This window comes from Heterocephalus glaber, unplaced genomic scaffold, assembly GCF_053883595.1.
Source record: "Heterocephalus glaber isolate CG9 unplaced genomic scaffold, H.glaber_assembly_v1.0 deba00001606, whole genome shotgun sequence".
NCBI classification, from domain to species: Eukaryota; Metazoa; Chordata; class Mammalia; order Rodentia; family Bathyergidae; genus Heterocephalus; species Heterocephalus glaber.
The window spans coordinates 9540897-9559875 of record NW_028258377.1 but is presented as its reverse complement, the minus strand read 5'-3'; the positions used below and the strand labels follow the sequence as shown (position 1 = coordinate 9559875).

At 41.8% G+C, this 18979-nt stretch overlaps 1 protein-coding gene across 2 annotated transcripts in view; it reads right to left on the bottom strand.

Annotated features, from left to right (window-relative positions):
* Positions 1-18979, bottom strand: part of Spock1 (SPARC (osteonectin), cwcv and kazal like domains proteoglycan 1) — a 527108-nt gene that overhangs the window by 285013 nt on the left and 223116 nt on the right. For both annotated transcript variants that reach the window (XM_087194726.1, XM_087194725.1), the window contains exon 3: positions 15031-15076. In XM_087194726.1, coding sequence (XP_087050852.1) covers positions 15031-15076 — 46 coding nt within the window. The remainder of the gene's footprint in view (positions 1-15030; positions 15077-18979) is intronic.

The window sequence follows — 18979 nt, the reverse complement described above, 5'->3', positions numbered from 1 at the left end:
AAACCTGGTCCCAAGGAGATCATAGCCTAGTCAAGGAAGCAAATAGTAAATGGCTCTTTAAAATTATTACATAGTAGACATACAATAAATACCTGTGACTCACTTCAAAATGAAATTACAACTGTTGGACAACACCAAACACAGGCTAGTATGAGAGGGTGAGCCTAATCTGGCCTAAGGTCTTCTTCAGGTAAGTGGCATACAAACTGAGAGCTCAAGCATGAATGACAGGCCACCTGCAGGGTGCTGGAATGTATGGAGACCCTGGGACAAGTTATGCACTAATCCTGATAATTCTATAGTAAACCCTTAAAGGAACAAACAGCTGAGAGATGACAGATCTGTAATTTGTGTTCTTACCCTATCTCCCCACATACTATCGGGAAATTGACAATACCAGAACAATTTTTCATTTAGTACATTTGAAGAATCAAATCCATACCAGGGAATATGGTCCTAAGAACAATGGAACAGAGTAAAAGTGTGGACAGTAGAGTCACAAAGTCACAACCACCCCTGAGAATATTCTACAGAAAAATCCCTTCAGCACAGTTAACCAAGTACTGTATCTGACATTCTCAGTCCTGACTTTCTAATCCTGCAGCTTGAATGTCCTCAGAGGCAGGAACAGTCCCTCCCTCTTCTCCTCCGGAGTTGCCCAGCTCAGCGTTGAGCAGAAGTAAACACCAGGCATACACTTTGCAAACACATCGTAATCCCTCTTTATCTGAGAGTTGTAGGTGCTCAAGATAGCGTGATGTGAACTGCATTTAACCTGGCATACCCTTCAGATTTTGCAAACAAAATGTGCTAAGTCAGATGACAGGAATTTTTAAGAGCATGTCCCGTAGGGCTGCAGCATAGAAGTTGTGACTGTGACTCTACTTCTCAAAGCTGGACGAGAGCCATTGGCAGTGCCTGGGCTTTTCCTCAGGACAAGACCAGGCTAGTTGACTCCTCCAGGCCCTCAGTGGGTACTGTATAAAGCTGTTGTTGTCCCAAGTCTGTCTTTACTTACCCATCCCCCTCACTCAAACAGCTGATCATTAGTCAAAAACATTGCTTTCTGGAGAGAGGACACCAAGCTCTCTACATGAGTTTCACACTAGGAAACTGAACAGCATTTGGAAGTTTATGCCTGTGTCTGGAGCTCTAGCAAGACAAAACATGGCACCAGGGGCATTTATTCTATCATTCTTGCCAATATCAACAGAGGAATTGTTAACTCCAAGGAATATTTCAGTTCCAAATTCATAAAACCAAAGCTCTTAACTGGCTATATGTATATATTATTTTTCTATACTAGGAATGTACAATAATTCAGCTATTTATTTCTTTCTTGGTTCCTTGTATTTGCAATCAATGAGACTTGATTGTGTAATTGCACTCCATTTACTTACTAGCTCACCTTGTAAAGCCATAAAGCATGACTTTGGTAAAATGAGCACACCTCAGAGGCAGTAGCGAGGCAGCTTGTGGGGGGAAATCCTATGAGGAATCATTTCAAGAAATAAATTATCACCTTTCAACAGATCTGCCTTTTCCCAGAACGACATGAACGCAAGGTCAGAAGCAGCATCTGTGGTGCTCATGTGCCATCCAGTGCTGTTTCCACATGGCTGTGCCCTCTTACAGGTGCACATCTCCCTCGCTCCTCCAGGCTTTTGCTCTGAAAGCCCATACCTGGAACAAGCCAAAATCCATCCTTTTTCAACTCCTACTTATCGGTCCCAGAACTGCCCCCCCCCAGAGACAAACATCCTCAGTGCTGTCTCTACAGGAACCCCCACAAATATCCAAGCACTGCCCGTATGTCTGGAGTAGTTTAGCACTTCCTGTACTGTGCAGGCTGACACTGGCTTGCCTGCCCCTCCCAGTGTTCTATCCTCCTACTCCTCCTTTTCAAACTGCAAATAAAGCACTGGAAATCATTTCGGAATGAAGAAATCTGGGCCTTGTTACGAAAACAGGACGACAAGTGTGCACCCCTCATCCAACAGTATCATTTTATCACCACAGACTGGGAATTTCTCCTGCTTCCTAATCACTGATAGAAAAAGTGACTCAGGGCTGACCTCTCTAAAAGCAAAATTCATAAGTATTAGCAGATACCTGCCAACGTTTATGTGGTTTATATCCAAAAATTATACTATAAATAATTTATCTTAGTTGGATCACTGAAAAGAGATGTATCTTAAAATTAGATATTCTGTGAGTTTCCACTGTGATTTTTGATTTTTATGGCTGCTTCATAACATTTGCTTCAAAAAAAATCTAAAATAAATCAGGGAGGGTGGTACATAGCTGTAATCCCAGCACTGACAGACTAACACAGGAGAGTCACAAGGCCAACCTGGACAACTTAGTGAGACCTTGTGTCAAAATAAATAAATAAACAAATCTGGAGGTGTAGCTCAGAGCAAAGACCCTGGGTTCAATTCCCAATACTACCAAATACATATAATACACAATACATTATAATATATAAAATATAATATATATTATACATATATTATATATATATATCCAAATTCTTTTACCATGAGGAGCTCTTCTCATCCACACAAAGCCCATCTCATACTGTGAAGTTCCACCTGATAGCTCTGTGATTTCCCAGTGTCACCTCCATAGGGAAGAGAGTCCATGCTCTGAATCACCTGTCCATGGGTTCAAGTGACCCACGGCTCTAACATGGAGGAAGGATGATGCATTCAGGTATTAATGTTCTGGTTTGGATTCTGAATGTCTGACAAAGCCTGGCTCTGCCTGCCACTTGGCTGGAGATGGAGATCCATTTGCTTCCATTAATTGGCAGCACAGATTATCTGAACTCCTTGTGTCTGCCAGGAAAAGCCCAGAATATTCTGTCCCCATTGCTAAGCAGTTACCAGAAACAAAACAATCAGAGTGCTCCCTGTCAGAGAGGCAGGCCAACCACTCTTCCTGGCATTGTTGACTTTACCATGTACCAAGGCAGACCTTCAGAAGACTGTACTCAATATTATTGGATTAATTTATAGAACTGGTTTTGGCATGAAGCATAACTGCACACTGAGATGTGTGGAAGAAGATGTGTGTCACTGTCAGATATTGGCAGGAATGGGCCACACTGACACATTATCTCTGAGAGTCTATGGGGAGGCGTCTCCAGTTTCAGCACTAGGAACAACCTTATTATGCCTGGGGAGCTGCCTGGTTTTCATGTTATGTGGATATAGCACTATGTGATTAGAAAGCCATGAGCGTAGCTCTAGAAGTGCATGGAAAAATATGCCTGCCTTGGAGTGCTTACCTTTGCTGTGGCTTTAATTAATTTACTTATACTCAAAGACTGTCATCTATTCATTTTATGACCTGATACTTAGATATGTCTGTAAGTTACCTTTTGCCGAATGAGAGAAAGAAAATTGAAGAGTAAAGATATGTCAGGCTAGCAAGCACTGGTTATAGATCTGGGAATAACTGACTGACATTTTAAATAAGTTCCCACAGGAAAGTGGAGCGTCCCCTGAAGTGGATGCAGGACAAGAAGGCAAGGGTACTGACTGCCAAGTCTTGCAGTTAGGGAGGCAGAGTGAGTAGCATGCAGGGTGAGGACCCACAGTGGGGACAAGCCGTGGGCACAGTCAGGGCTGGAATGTCATGAGGCTCCAGGGTACCCAGGGGACAATTTTTATTTTTTTACCTAACTTAGGCTTTCCTTCCCTTGAGGAAGAGTGCAACTGACATCTTCTACCTTCTCTGACCTTTTTTATCAAAAGCTTCAAAGCTAAGGAAGCACAAGAGCAGCAGGCAGCTAACTGCACTGCTCTCACTCTGTCAAAGGCTCCTCCTGGCCAGGCCACACCCAGGCCCCTGGCCTCATCTCTGTCCATTCAGACTTTCAAGATCCAACAGCCTCTGCCCAGGTGCTTGGGGTACCAGCAGTGTTTCTTTCCTTTTATCTTTCTTGGCACATTTCAGATACACATAACAATACCATTCATCATAGGGAATTCATACCTGTACATGATGCATCTTGCTCCTGCGTTTTTCCCCTCCTCTCCCTTCAACCCCTCTTCCTCTCCTTATTTACAAAAGCTTTCTTTCTAATTTTTTTCCTTCTATCCTTTATTTTTGTTTTCTGATTCCCCCCCCCCCGCTTTAATGCCCTTTCCCATTTGAACATTTTCTTCCCATTTCCCAATATACATTTTGGTCCATATTGACACTTTTGGTTTCTCAGACTAAAGAAACAATGTGGTATTTAAACATGTGTGTCTGATTTTTTTCACTTACAAGTATGGTCTCAAGGTGCATCTGTTTACCTAGAAATGTCATTAGCTTATCCTTCTTTATGGCAGAGTAGTACTCCATCATATAAAAAAAAATATCTTCTTTATCCACTCACTCCTTGATGGGCATTTGGGCTGTTTCCAAGATTTAGCTATTACAAACTGTGCCACTATAAATGTGGGTACACATATATCACTGTGGTATGATACTTTTAGTTTTTTCAGGAAGATACCAAGAAAGGGAATAGCTGAGTCAAATGGAACCTCTAGTTTTCTGTTGGCTGATTTCTCAATAGCAGCTGTTCTTTCTGGAATGACATGGAACCTGTGTTATTGCTCGCAAAGTAGTGAGCAGCAGAGATAAAAGCTTCTCCAAGATTTGATGTCCAGACACTGGAATATAGCAATTTGAGAAAGAGGAGGGAAGTGGGTCCCCAGGACCCAGAAAGGATCTGAAGCAAGAATTGAAGCCCATGGGGAGATGGAAGAGAGGGACCTCAATGCAGGAGGAGGAGATGGCAAGTGGCACTTTCTCTCCGAGCCCTGGCTCACTGCTCAGGAGGGGTCACTCCAACCTGCAGATGCACGGTGACCCCAGATGTATTTCTAAATTCCAACAGCACCATACTCCCTGTGAGTCTTGCATGTCTCTGAGTGTGTGTGTGCACATGAGGGCATAGTTGCATGCAGAGAAGTGTGCATGAGTGTATGGGAGTGTGTGTGTATGAGGGCAGAGGACTATGTATGTACATGTGCATAATGGCACTGATGTGTGTATGGGTATGCATGGGGAGGTACTGTGAATGTATAAGAACATGGGTCTGTGGATGAGCACGAGGGCACTGGAGTGTGTATGGCTGTGCATGAGGACATGGGAATTGCACATACATATGTACAAAGGCATGAGAGTACATATGCATGCATGTGTACAGGATGGAACCAATGTTTTTCCCCTTTATGGAGACTGAAGCAATCCATCTCAAAGTGATACAGGAAGCCACATGGAAACAGCAGTTACAACCCAGCACTCTGCCCAGGGCTCAGGTTTGGCATTTGCACTCTCATGCCTGTATCAAGGAGTGCTAAGCCTCCTGGGCAACAACTCGGGCAATGGGTTTCCAACTCTGCTGGGTGCTGCCTCTGCTTCATTTCCTGATACTGTGAGGAAACCACAGAAGTTCTGCCACTACCTGGCCAAGCCCTTGTGACCACCTCAACTGAGCTGGGTCACAGCTGTTCCTCAGAGGAGAAGCAGGCATTAGCTGTCACAGCCTCCAATACCCATGTCCTGCACTAGGTCCCCCTCACTTTTTATGATTCTGCTTGAGGGGCACTGCAAGTGCTGATCAGAATGAGTCTTCAGAGGTAAATGGGTAATGAGTGAAAGTTCAGCAATGTATTAAACTTCCTTCCCATAGCTTAATATGTGTTTTTGCTTTGTTTTGCAGCAATGGCGACTGAACCAGGATGTTTTCTCTGAGCTACCTACCTAACCATTTTAAATTTTTTATGTTGAGATTCAGTCTCACTAAGTCACTAAGTTGTCCTGGCTGGACTTGAACTTGCAATCCTGCTGCCTCAGCCTCCTAGAGTGTTGGGATTATAGGTGTATATCACCACACTTGGCTAATGTGTGTATTTGTAGAAGAAGCACCCTATTTGCTGTGTGTCCTCTGAAAATTCGTATGTTGAAATCCCAACCCCCATTGTGAAGGTATTAGGAGGTAGGGGCTTTTGGAGTGATTAGTTCATGATGGTAATGCTCATTAATGGCATTAGTGCCCTTATAAAAAGGACCCCAGAGAATTCTCTAGGTCTCTTTCCTCCACATGAAGGCCCAGGAGAAGACAGCCATCCATAACCCAGAAGAGGCCCCTCACCAGAACCCAACGTCATCCAGACTTGCAGACAGACTCCCGAACCATGAGAAATAAATGTCTCTTGTTTATGAATTACTCAGTCTGTGGTATTTTGTGTTGCTGCATAGGCTGACCAAAGAATTGTCAAGCTTCCCTTCCATAGCCCTGATGGATCACTATCAGAAAATACTTCTTCCCATGACATGCCATTCCCTCCAGTCCACCTCCAAATATGTCCCCACCTTTGTGAAAGCCCCTCTCTAGGATCCTTTTCCTGGCCTGCACCCAGGCACAGCTGACCTTCTCTTGATCTGAGCCCCTCTCTGCAAACTCCTGGCAGGGAACAACAGACGTCCTCTGGCTGATTTGACTCCATGTGTTTCTCTGTCAGCTACATAAACCATAACCATTGCAACACTCACTGTGTGATCAGTAAGATTTTATTCAATGAGTAATGGGTCAATTAGCTCACACTATAATAAGTCAGATACATCAAAAAGTGCTAACATCTTCCAAATCTAAGACTCAAAAACAAAACTTAAGTCCTCCAATTCAAGGACAAGCTTTCTTGTCTTAATAGTGTTCTTTATAGCAACACTGGGTCAGGAGCTTTACAGACCCCTGATAGCATCAGTATAATTCACATCTTAAAGATAAGGAAATTGAGGCTCAGAGAAGTTAAACACATGGCTTGACAGACACATCTAGAAAAGGGGAGGTGAGAAGTGAGCAGTCTCAGACACTGCAGTGGCCAGGGCCTTCCGAAATGCCACATCTCCTCTTGTCACAAATGGTCCCTGGGCAGAATGCACATTCAACTGGTTTCCAGCAATGAACTGCAGCATAATAAAAGCAAGAGTCTTCACAAATCAAAATCCTCCATCTCTGGCACTGGAGCCATAGGCAAAGTGGATTTCTGCAGTTTTCTTCAACTAGCCACTTCCCTACTCTGGATATGCTTTCATCCACTCTATACTCTCCAATAAGAAAAATTTACACAGCAATATTGATCGACTTGAAAATTCAGCTGACACTTTTTTCCCCATTGAGAATTTACCCAAATGAAAGCTGGTTCATTAGGACTCCACAAATACAATATAATTAATTCAGGGGCTGTTGCTCTACCTGGCAGGTGAAATAGCAGCAAAGATTTTTCCCTTTTTATAAAAGTAACACCACATTTTATGAGTTTCGGGAGAGGTAATAAACATGTCTTTAAAATGGATTAGATTGTGCTGAAAGAACTTCTTAAATACACTAACAGAAAGCCACAGTGCCCAGTAATTACAAGGTGAATCTTACCACCCTCATGATTCTCCATTATTCTATGCAAAGAGTGGGACAAAACCCAGTGTGACTTTTGCTTCCTGGTTCCAGGGGCACAGGGTCCTGAGAGCTGTGTCAGAAGCCAGTGGGAAGCCAGACTATAACACTCACACATCTGCTTGCTCTCGGCAAGGAAATGGAACCCACGCAGTAATACCGAGGAGGGCACACTCAGCTGGGAAGGGAGGCGGTTTATTGAGAACATACCACTGACCAGCTCCTGGGGCCTTTGCAAGCATGATCATATTAGTCTCCACAAATGCCCTACCAGATAGGTGTCAGTGGCCCTACTCAGAGAGGAGAATGTGAAGGGGAAATAAATTCAACTTTTCAAGTGTAGACAGCTCACTGTGGGAAAGCCAAGACATGACCTTGAGACCTGAAAAGCTCTGCTGTTTCCTCCACACCTTTGTCTTATCCTACCTGGAGGAGTCTCTAAGGAGAGAATGTGTCTCCTACTCTGGGCTTTTTGTTTTCCTGTTTACACTAAGCCACCCTCCCCACTCCTGATGGTTAAAAGGTCCATTTAACTCCATCGGTTTTACTGAAGTTACATTCATACCTCATTGGTTAAACAGTAACCTTTGAAACAACAGCATTATGCTTCACGTTTTTATTTTCCCTTATTTTATGAGAAAATGTGGACTGAAACCCATGCTATCTGAACTTACCAATCACAGATGGCAGGGGTCTCTGGAACCAGCTGCTCTACAACTTTAATGGCAGAGATGGGCAAACTGAAGTCAAGAAAAGCAGTGTGATCTGCCCAAAGTTGCCCTCTTTTATAGTGGCAGAGCCCTGACACACACACCCCACCCCCCCACCCCTGCCGGTTACCTCTCTTGCCAGGCCCAAGGACTGTTACAAGATTCAGTCAGGGCTGGAAATGGTAATAAAAAGCAGTCCCAACAGCAAAACAAATGGGGGCCACAGAAATGTCCATTAGTGGGGGGCAATTAGGTAAACTGTGACATATTAATAGAATAGTAGAAGTATCAAACAGAAAACTTCGGAAACATTTTTTTCAGTTTTTATTTTTTATTAGTACACATTTGCATTACATAATGATTACATCCCTTATGGAGAGTAATACAACTACATAATGCATCTTGATTCTTGTTTTCATCCCTTTCTCTTTTGAATGCAATAAACAGGTTAAGGAAGGAAACATTAATTTCTACTATAAAACATGGAATTTAGTACAACATTGTTGGTGGACATCCACATAGGACATTGAAAGTATCTGAACACACACAGAAAAGCAAATTGATGATCTGGTCACCTTTAGAGAAAAGAAAAAGGGAAAGAGGACCAAGAAGGAGCACCCATGGAATTTCAATCTTCTACATCTGATGTTTTATTTCTCTAAAATAACCAAACAGATAAAAGCAAAGATGAAAAAGAGAACTTTTAATTTGATCTGACTTCAAAGCAGAGAGACTGAGTTAAAGCAAGGGCTCACCACTATTTGAATTAATACATTTCTGTTCCTTCGCTGCCAGAATTGAGTAGGAACATGTGAAAAATCAGTACACCAAAAATATTTTAAATAGTTAACTATTTTCTTGTTAGAATCAAGACAGAGAAGAGACGGCAGAGGGGAGAGAGGCTACTTTAGCTGGAGTGGCATGTAGACATCTGGGGCAGGGCCAGGTGAATAAGAAGAGTTGCTAGAGTAGAGAAAACATCTTTCTTAAATCATGTGGACAAGGAGAGAGCAAGAGGGAGAAACCAAGCCCGCCAAATGTGAGAGAACCAGAAGAAAACTATTAAGACCCTTCCCACAAACCAACCCAGCTGTCTCTAAATATCAGCAGCTTCAGGGATCAGAGAAGGTCAATGGATCCTTTAAAAAACAAAAACTTTTCAAAGCTCTATAAATGCAAATGAGAGGCTTTTTGAGGGGGTTAAATTCTACATCAGGAGGAAAACTACAGGCACTCCAGATTTGTATGAAGCCTATCATGTAAAATCTCAGATTCACTGGAGGGAAATGTTTTTTCTAAAGAACAATTTTAGAAATAGACAACCTTGCCTCCCCATACCCCCTTTTAAAACTGCCAAAACACCAATGCTGTGGTAATCCACTGGGCTCTGGTTCCATGAACACAGCTGGAAAATTGGAAAACTCTTTCCTTTTGAGCTGTAGAAATTTCACCTCAAAACAGTTCAGGGCTTTGGTCAGGATTTGAGCTTGTCAGGATGTTGGTATAAAAGATTGGGAGCCAAAGGGCAAGGGTTTTCTTCTTTTCTTCTATTCAAGGGAACAGCATGACAAAAAGAGGCCCTGGACTTTCTGGGCTTTATTTTCATCTGGAGATCAATTTCTACAAGTTCCTATTCTGCTCTGAAGATCACCAGCATCAGCTGAGGGTTAGCTGCAGCTGGGCTGCTGGGGAAGAATGATTAGTATTCACTCCAGAAGAAGAAAGTCTTATCCTTAAAGCCAATGGCTATATACTGTACTTTCTCTAGAATATTCGTTTACTCCACTTTAAGGGAGTCCACTTATCTTAGATAAGTTCCACACTGAATCTCTTCAACCATTTCTCCTAACATGCTTTGTCCCATCAAATGATATTTCATACCAAGTAAATCAGTGGGCTGTTTCCAAAGTGGGCCATGGCTACAGCAGAGAACCTAAATTCATCTGTGTTCCATCGTTTTGGGATATCTTCATGTGACCAGAATGCCATTCTAAAGTAAGGTAGTGACTGTATACATAAATTGCCTTCCCAATCCTCCAGCACAACAACAAATTTTTCTTATTGTGAATAAGCTTAAAGTTTCTTTTTCAAAACGGACTACTGAGAAATTTGAAATAACTTGTTAGAATCCATTTATGTTTTGTATGTTCTCCCATTCTGTGAATCCTCAAAGTAATACCTTTTATTGTTTTACAGTAATATTGTGGTTCAATACATCTTTCCCTTTGGAGCTCTCCGCATAACCTTCCTATCAAGCCCTTGGAGGGAAAAGAGAAAAAGGATTAGGTGACTATTACCAGGTCAAAGGTACAGAATGTGGAAGGACAAATTGTGGCCAAAAAGTGCTACTTCACTACAGTGGAGCTGTGTCATCTGAATAAACACTTGGCAGCCTATATATTTCCCAATTACCAGGAGCCAGTCCCCCTTCATCCCCACCAGAACCAGTGCTGGCTCCTGCATCAGCACACACACCCAACACCTGTAGGGATGGACATCTCAGGACTGGTAACTATGAGCAATTCCCCAAGAGGTGTTCCTTAGTGCTGCCCCTATGATCCAGTACAGTGGGTTTAAACATCAAACATTTGCTGTTTGCAGAATGAGGAAATTAGCAAACACATTGCGAGCCAACCCCCTTCAGCTCCAGTAACAGGGACCTGGGGCAGGGCAGTACAGTCACTCACCAACTTAGCCCCAAGAGGCTCAAGGCATCATAACTCTGAGGGCCACCAGAATGGAATACCAGGAGAAAGAAAGGAAACCTAAGTGGGAAAGGAGGGGAGCCACAGGGAGAGGAAAGCTAAATAGGAAGAGGGAGGAATGAGAAAGATCAATTAGTTGCTCAGACAATACTTATGAAATACTTGCCACAATCCATGCATATTAACTCATTTAATCTTTTCATCGCTATTATTGAAAGTACTACTATTGCATTTCCAGATGAGGAGGCTTAGAATCAGAGAAGTTAAATAACTTCCCCAGAAGCACACAGCTACTAAGTGGCAGTCAAGTTTTAAACTTGTAGAGTCTCACTCCAGACTTCAAAACCCTGGACCACATGCACAAAATGTATCCCACAGAATACACTACCCCTCTGGGCACCTGAGATGATCAAAGCCAAAGTTGGAAAATGGTATGTGAAATGAGCGGTTTAACTGAAAGATTTCTCAGAGCTTATTTTTTTACATTGCTAAAGAGCACTGTGAATCTCTTACAGAGGACCAGAGTACATGTGTGTCCCATACTTACTTGTTAAGGGATTGTTTTCTTGGGGAAGCAGCTGCTGGACCAGGTCTCACTCAGAGAAGCACTAACACATATGCTCCCAGCGTCCTTAGAGGGAAGTGGCTGCTAACAGGGCAAAGTAGCAGGGGCGCTGGAAGCTCTGGACTCACTGTGTCACTCTGGACCTCAGCCAGCCTCCTGTAGGGCCCATTGTTGGCCCTCTACATCCTCTACCCATGGAAGACAAGAAGCCTGTCTGCCTCTGCCCAGGCCTGCCCAGCTCTCTCTACAGGATGTCTGTCTATGCAGACTTTACAAAGACAATTTCTCCCCTGAATAATTGTTCCCTTCAGTTCTGAACTGTTGTCCATCCCTTCTGTGAGGATATATGGCACTGAATCATTAGAGGGGGAAAAAGATTGTGCTTCTCTACCCTAACCTCACAAAGCCTTCCTCTGGAAAAACTCAAGTTGATGGCTGTTAGAGTCCACTGATGCAGCATGAATGATTTCCTTAGAGATAACCCGCTATGCATGTGGAGGCTTGGTTCAGAGTGCCAGGTGAGGTGCTTTTCTTCTAACCCCCTGGAGTCAGTTACATGATGACAGGTGCTAGATCCATGCAGCCCTGTTGTTCAAAGCTCAGTAAATAACTTTAGGCAGAGACCAACTCCAGCTCAATAACTATTTCTTGAATACTTTTGAGTCTCCTATCTATTCACACAGTCACCTAAGAAAATCAGAAGCTACAGTGGCATTTTAGAGATCAAGCTAGAGTGCTAAATTGTTAAGTCTGCCTACCTGTTACACCTAGAACCCAGGACCCTAAGATAGTTAATGATGACATTAAGAAGCTACCTGAATCCTGTAGGTAGACTACTGAGTAAGCATGTCTGGAGGCCCCTAATTACAGCTATTACATCACGAAACATACTCTTTAAAAATATGGCTTCATGATGTCGTTATCCTGCTCAAGATCTTCCTGTGGCTCCCCACTGCCAAGAAAAAGAATGGTTGAATGGTATTGAATGCCCCTTCCAACCTGCCCCAAATCACTCTATGATCACACTACACTACAATGCCCCATGCTGGGCTTTCCTTCTCTTTCTATCCCCTTACATCTCAAGCCCAGGCCAAACCACTTCCATCATGATACCCTTTCCACCACATCCCAGTCCATATTTGTCATCTGAATTCTGAAGACTCTTTTCAACAGGTTCTGTTTCTGCAAAGTGTAAGTTTTCTCCCGCTGCAAACCCACCTTAACTACATTGGATCCTTTCAGCTTAGGAAGGGAAACAACTTCTCCCTGCCACTGACAATTTCCACAGGAGCTCAGCTGTTCTCCTCATTTCTGGAAGATGAAATACTGCACATCTCCGTTACCTGTGGTTTATGTTTCACCAAGTGGTGTCAGAGCTGATATAGTAACCTCCAATTTTTATTGAGCAGCACACAGTATAATTGATGACGTCTGCTGAGGCTGATATTTTAAGTGAAAGCTATTCTCGGCTCGGCCTGCTCTTCCCACAGCTTTGTGTATAAATAGCCAATAGCAGTGACACCTGAGGTACAAAGTGGGGCTACTCAGCAAAGGCCCTCAATTATAGCCCCTGAAGTCATGAGGTTTCTGGGATGATTCACGTAAGCATACCCAGTTTCAAATGTGCGGAGTAGGAAAAAGAGATAGCAGGGTGAGGCTGTGCTAAATACAGTTATTGCTCCCAAGAGAGAAAAATCTTCATTGGGATTTTTACCTATCCAGATCTAAATACCATACTCTTTGGTGGTAAACGTTTCAGTGTAACCCTCAAACCAAGGATAATAATCATGTATACCCCCCAAATAGCAACTTACACCCACCACCATGTATTCTCTCCTCTAATATAATCAGTAAAAATAAAAATGTCTTCCCTTGGTCAAGTTTTTGTATTTGTTTGCAAGCCTTGTAGAAGAATAAATCTGATACCTATTTGATCCTTGGACAAGAACCTATTTCTGGTTCTTAGCTAAAAACAATCAGTTCACTATAACTATCAGTGGAGTTGCCTTCTCCAAGTAAAACCCTGCCAAGGACATCTGCAGATGGGCTTGTTTGTCAGGGACAGAAAGGACTGGAGGATGCATACCTAAGAGTATTCGTCATGAATGAAGTTTTATCCCCTAAAATGTTTTTAAAATTTTGATCATTTTCATAGGAATTTCTGAACCTAAATTACTGCCTTCATGTACTTTAATGTAAGTTATTGTGATGATTCAGCCATTGTTGGAATTATAGAGCAGTGAAGCCCAAGGAAGCCAAGACAGGTGTAGTCCAGAGGAAACGTCCAAATGAAAGCTTTCCTGCATGCTCTGCCCCCTCCACAGAGTCCTCTGACATCCATTCACGTGCTTCTCTACCCACACCTGCACCACAGCTGTTAACATAGCCCCCTGATTTATCTTTCTGCTCCCCACTCTGAAATCCTCCATGGTGGCTGCCACAGCTTTTTTACTCTCTCCTCAGTATTTGTCGTCCTTGTGCAAACAGTGGCAGCTCAATAAATGTTTAAGAATGCAGGAATGAATGAGCAAAATGTTGCACTACTTCAAGGCGTGAGATAAATACATATGTGAAATGTGTAATACTAATTTTGCTGGTAAGAAAACCAAAGTCCATGCCAGGGATGTAGCTCAGTGGTGCCACACCTGCCTGACAAGTACAAGGTCCTGAGTTTGATTCCAGATACCAGAAAAGAAAAAAACACAAAGTCCACAGGGAATGACCCATTAAAGTGACAAACCTTAGGACAGAAGGGGTGAATAACATACATAACATTACAGATGAATGCCTCCCTCCAAGGTGGCCACCATCATCACATGGAATACTCAACTCTTGGAAGTGAAGCTCATTCTGAGAAGCAGTAGCACTTTGAGACATGTAGGCAGTATTTTTCCTCAGAGTTTCAGAATTAATTACATACATGGACTTGAAGTATAATCTACCATCATTTTCAGCAGCAGGATCTGTGCCAAGAGCAGCCCCACATGGAGCAATGGGAAGAAGAACAGGACTTGTGGTAGGTGCACACTGTGTAACTCACACAAGAAAACGGTTTGATTTAAGACAGCCTTTCTGATCTATGCTTGCTGGTGTGGGTTGAAAGAGCCTTCTGAGAACCAGGCTTAACCCCAAGCGGTCAGTGACTGGATACTTTATTTTGTAACAAATAAAGTATCATTTACCTCAAAAATTTCCAGGATTAATCTTTTTTTTTTTTAGGAGAAAAAGGTTTCATTTCTATGGTTCATGTGATTTGGGGAAAAACTCTAGGCATAGTGTGTCCTGTGAAAAAAAGCCCAAGATTCAGCCCTGCAATTCACCAGGTTAGTCTGATAACCATTTCCCTATTTTTTAAACAAAATCAATAATTGTACTAGTCAATTCAATTTAAAAATTGTTTAAATTTGTCCTAGACATAATGCAAATAACCAATTTTATAAAATAATTTCTAACACTCCACTCAATTCAGTCCCCAAAGTCAATAAAGTAGGACAGCTAGTGGGCTTTTCTGGAGGATTAACTTGGAACACAAGGAATTAAAAATGAAATAGCATTTCCTTTGGACTACATAGCAAGAAATGTTACATTCTTTACCTTGGTCAAAGGGCTTGTTGGGGTTCCAGTTTCTGAAATAATCATCCTACAAAAGGAAAAAATATAAGACAAAGGTCAGATATCAGGAGGCTTCTCACATAACTGTATAAAAACTTGTCTTTCTCTCAATTTCACAAAATACAAAGGAAAACATTCGGCTTAAAAATCTTTCCCCAAACATGTATTAATGTGCAATCGAAAATACCTATTTTCTTTTCAAATTCTTGTCTTTCAAATTTTACATATTAAACACTGGAAATAGTATAAATATTTCACCCCTATATATGGAAACTGCATTGTGCTTCTTGGCTTAACATACAAACCCCTGCACTTTAGAGTGAGTGCAAGGTATTTGCTATCAATTTACTGCAGGTGGTGCCTGTCTGTTTCCACCTGTGATTAAGCCTCTGTGTTTTTAACAGCTGATAATTCAGCTGTCAACATTTCTTTTACATGGAGACATGTATCTTGTAGTGCACAGTTCCAGTTTTCCAACACTCACAAAACATAAAAACAGAGGGTGATTCAAATGTTAGAAATAACCACTGGCATAAGTTTAGCTTTTTACCATTTCTCTGCATACAGAATGATGGAAAAACAAAGGCTGCCCAGCCTGGTGTATTCGTTGCCATGTCTTTTTTGCCTGTACTGTGCATCAAGTGATGCTTGGAAGCTGGGGAATTCATTACCTTCCCATTGCCTAGGCCACTCCATCATAGTTATATTAACCTCTTCCCCATCCTTCCAAACCTCCACTGTGCTTGCTTGAGCCTGCCCCTGTGCATGTGTGGCCCCACTAGTCCCTGACACACACAATGTCAGCAAAACTGCACAGTTTGCCAGCAGAAGAGTGTCATTTATTCCTCCACGTCATCCCCACACCTCTAGGGTACTGGCCTCTTTTTAGTTAATATCCAGTTCATATAACGTGGGGGTTTGGGATGGAACCTCAGCACAATGCAGACATTTTCACAAAGCTGTCCAAAATGAGGCCTCTATTTCTCTGCTGGAAAAGTTAATGTATATCATACTACACAATTAGTTTACATTACTGTCCATGCTGTCTCTTGCTGCAGTTTATCTCCAACAAAATCTCCTGTGAATTTTATCGGCCTCTGTGTTGTTCAATTACCTGGCTTTATTAGATCCTGGTTGAGTTCACCTAAGTCCTTAAATAGATTTTAGGAAACTGGATTTAGAGTAAAATCAGAACATATTGCTTCTTGGCCAGTGATTTCATTTTCCAGAGCATGAATAAACATGAACAGGTTCCTCTGGATCCTGGAAATTCAGCATTAAACTATTTTTAACTCCAAGGAATTGGCCCACTTTACTCGCCTTAATTTTATGGCCTTAGTGGCCTTGTACCCAACTGACTAGGGAGCCTTCGCTGTCCACACCATGAAACATCACTGAGAAAGTTTAAAAAATCTCTATGTAATATTTCTCTCCATTTATTATTTTTAATATAATCTGAATGTTTTGGAATTGTGCTGTCTAAAACTAGGCAACCAGTGTTAAATGAATTTGAGGTAAGGGGTTAGATGATATGTAGAAAATTTAAGATTTGATTTCTCAATATGATGGCCAGTATACTCTTAGCCTTATATAACCATGTCACCAATTGATTCTGTTATTACAAGGGTAAGAGGAAAGATAACCCAAGATGACATTCTCATCACTGGAGGAAAAAAGGAACAAATAGTAAATCCTTTCTCACTGTGGTTCATCAATGCTCTCTCCACACATAGAGGACAGCATTTTGTCTATTGGCCGTATGGAATCTTGTAATATAGTTTTACTTGAACATGCCGTTCTAGGACTTGGAAACCCTTGGAAGCTTAAGATGTGTGTCCGACAAAGAAGGGCTGCAGCCAAAGACAAGTTCCTTTACTTTAATTTCACATGCCACATTCTCTTTGATGTCAAAGAAAAGTTGTAGCAAGGCTCAAGAATGAACTATTCCTCAATGATTTCAACATATTTCATAACTTGGATGGAATGTGAAGCATTATTCTGGACCTTGTCACTTTTCTAGGTTAACTATAATTACCTTTTTTATGTATTTCTTGGGGAAAATCAGTTTCAAGTGTAAAGCCTCTAAAAGCAGGTAGCTCCATCAGAATATTTAAAATTCATTGCAAATGTAATAATAGTGCCTAATTACTGCAAAATGTGAAAGTATACCTTGAGTAAAAACTCATTATACAAAATAAGCCCTTCAAACAGTCCCTTGACCTACAAGGCCAAGCAGGGACAGAAAATTATTCCCTGTATCTGAATGCTTCTACCCTGCCTTACAAAAGTAGACTGTCAAAGCAAAAACCAATGAGCCAGGAGTTGATAAAACCTTTGTTATGGCTTTGGCTATAGCTGATGGAAAACCCCCTATCAGGGGCCAGGACTGTGAATATGTGTGAAGTACTCTACACAGCACAGCCCACTTGGGGAATGCCAATGAGGACTAGGGAAGGGGCTTTTTAGCAGTCATTGTTGTGTCAGTGTCAGAGTGTGAGACGCAGGAGTACTCGTGAACACTGTGCCACACCTACCAGCCACACAGTAAATTCATAGAGTCTGGGGCTGCTTCAATTAATTCATTCATGTATGGGAGGATTTCTGGTGAGGCAGCATCTGAATTCATGCACAAAAAGCTAAAGATAAAAGAATGTATTGGGCAAAGCTTCACCTCCTGAGAATTTGCCCATTCTTGTGGCTCACCTACCACTCAGGGTGCCTGTGGGACACGGGACAACTCTCTGTAGTCCTGAACCAACACTCTGCCAATGCCAAAGCTAGTCACTTCTCTAGGGCCCAGGATCCAGAGGCCACTAGCCAAGCCTGCCTTTTATCTTTCTATTTAAATAGAAACATACAGAACTTATGTTTTGTTGGCAATTCTCTCAGTCTCCGCTCCAGGAAGCAGTGTGCCTGTTACCCTCACCACCCTAAAGCTCAATTACATGAGGTTGTGTTCTTGCTGTACAGATTTCAGAATTCACTCCAGATGCTAGCAAAGTGCAGGACTTTAGGAGCCTTTATCTCTGACCTTGTTCTGGCCCAAGCAAGTTGCAGCCTGTTGAAATTCAGAATGTGGTGAAAGGAAAATTGGGTAGATGAAACTTTACAGGTAAGTATATCTGTTTGAGTTGGCCTCTTCATTTTTAATCTTATCTAAAAATGTGGCTTTAAAGAAAAGACTTGAAAATATCCCAGTAACAACTAATTTTAAAAACATAAAACTAACTAGAAAGATGCATATCTAAATATGGTCATTTATTAAATTCAGTAACTCCCATTAATGCATTTCACAGACTGAGCCTTGAAAGGTGGCAATGTTACTGCACATGTATATTTTATAGACTATGCTGCAGACTGTAATTATGCCAGGCCTCTTACAAGGCAGAGCAAAGAACAGTCTTGCTCTAACTTCCAGCTAACCCACAATAAGAAGGGCTGATTCCATTTCCCTGTACCATGTCATAAGTGAAACTTATCCAACTCTATTTTAGGAACTGCTAAAAATCTGAAAGAAACAATCAATTTAAACAGTGGCTCAAACTCAAGTACATTGACTGATGTCTGAAATAATGCATGAAGTATTCCAGGGCAGCAGAAAACATCCTGAAAGTCACCATGAAGACCAGCATAAGAAAGTGATGAATCATGTGACCAGGATGAGTAAAAAGAAAAGATATGGCACTGGTGGCAGAGTAGAATCAGATACTCTTAGTGACTATGGCTATAATTATTTCTTTATCCTCTGTAATCACAAGTAAAACCATATTTCTCCATTTATCTCACTAAGTATCCACTAACATAGTACTGAATCCTATAAAATTGACTCCCAGTAGCTGGTGAAAAGGAATTAACTCTGGGTTTTTAACTACTTTAGAGAAAGGCTCTGTGCTGATCAGCGTCAGTTGCAAAGAAAAATCTAGATAAATAG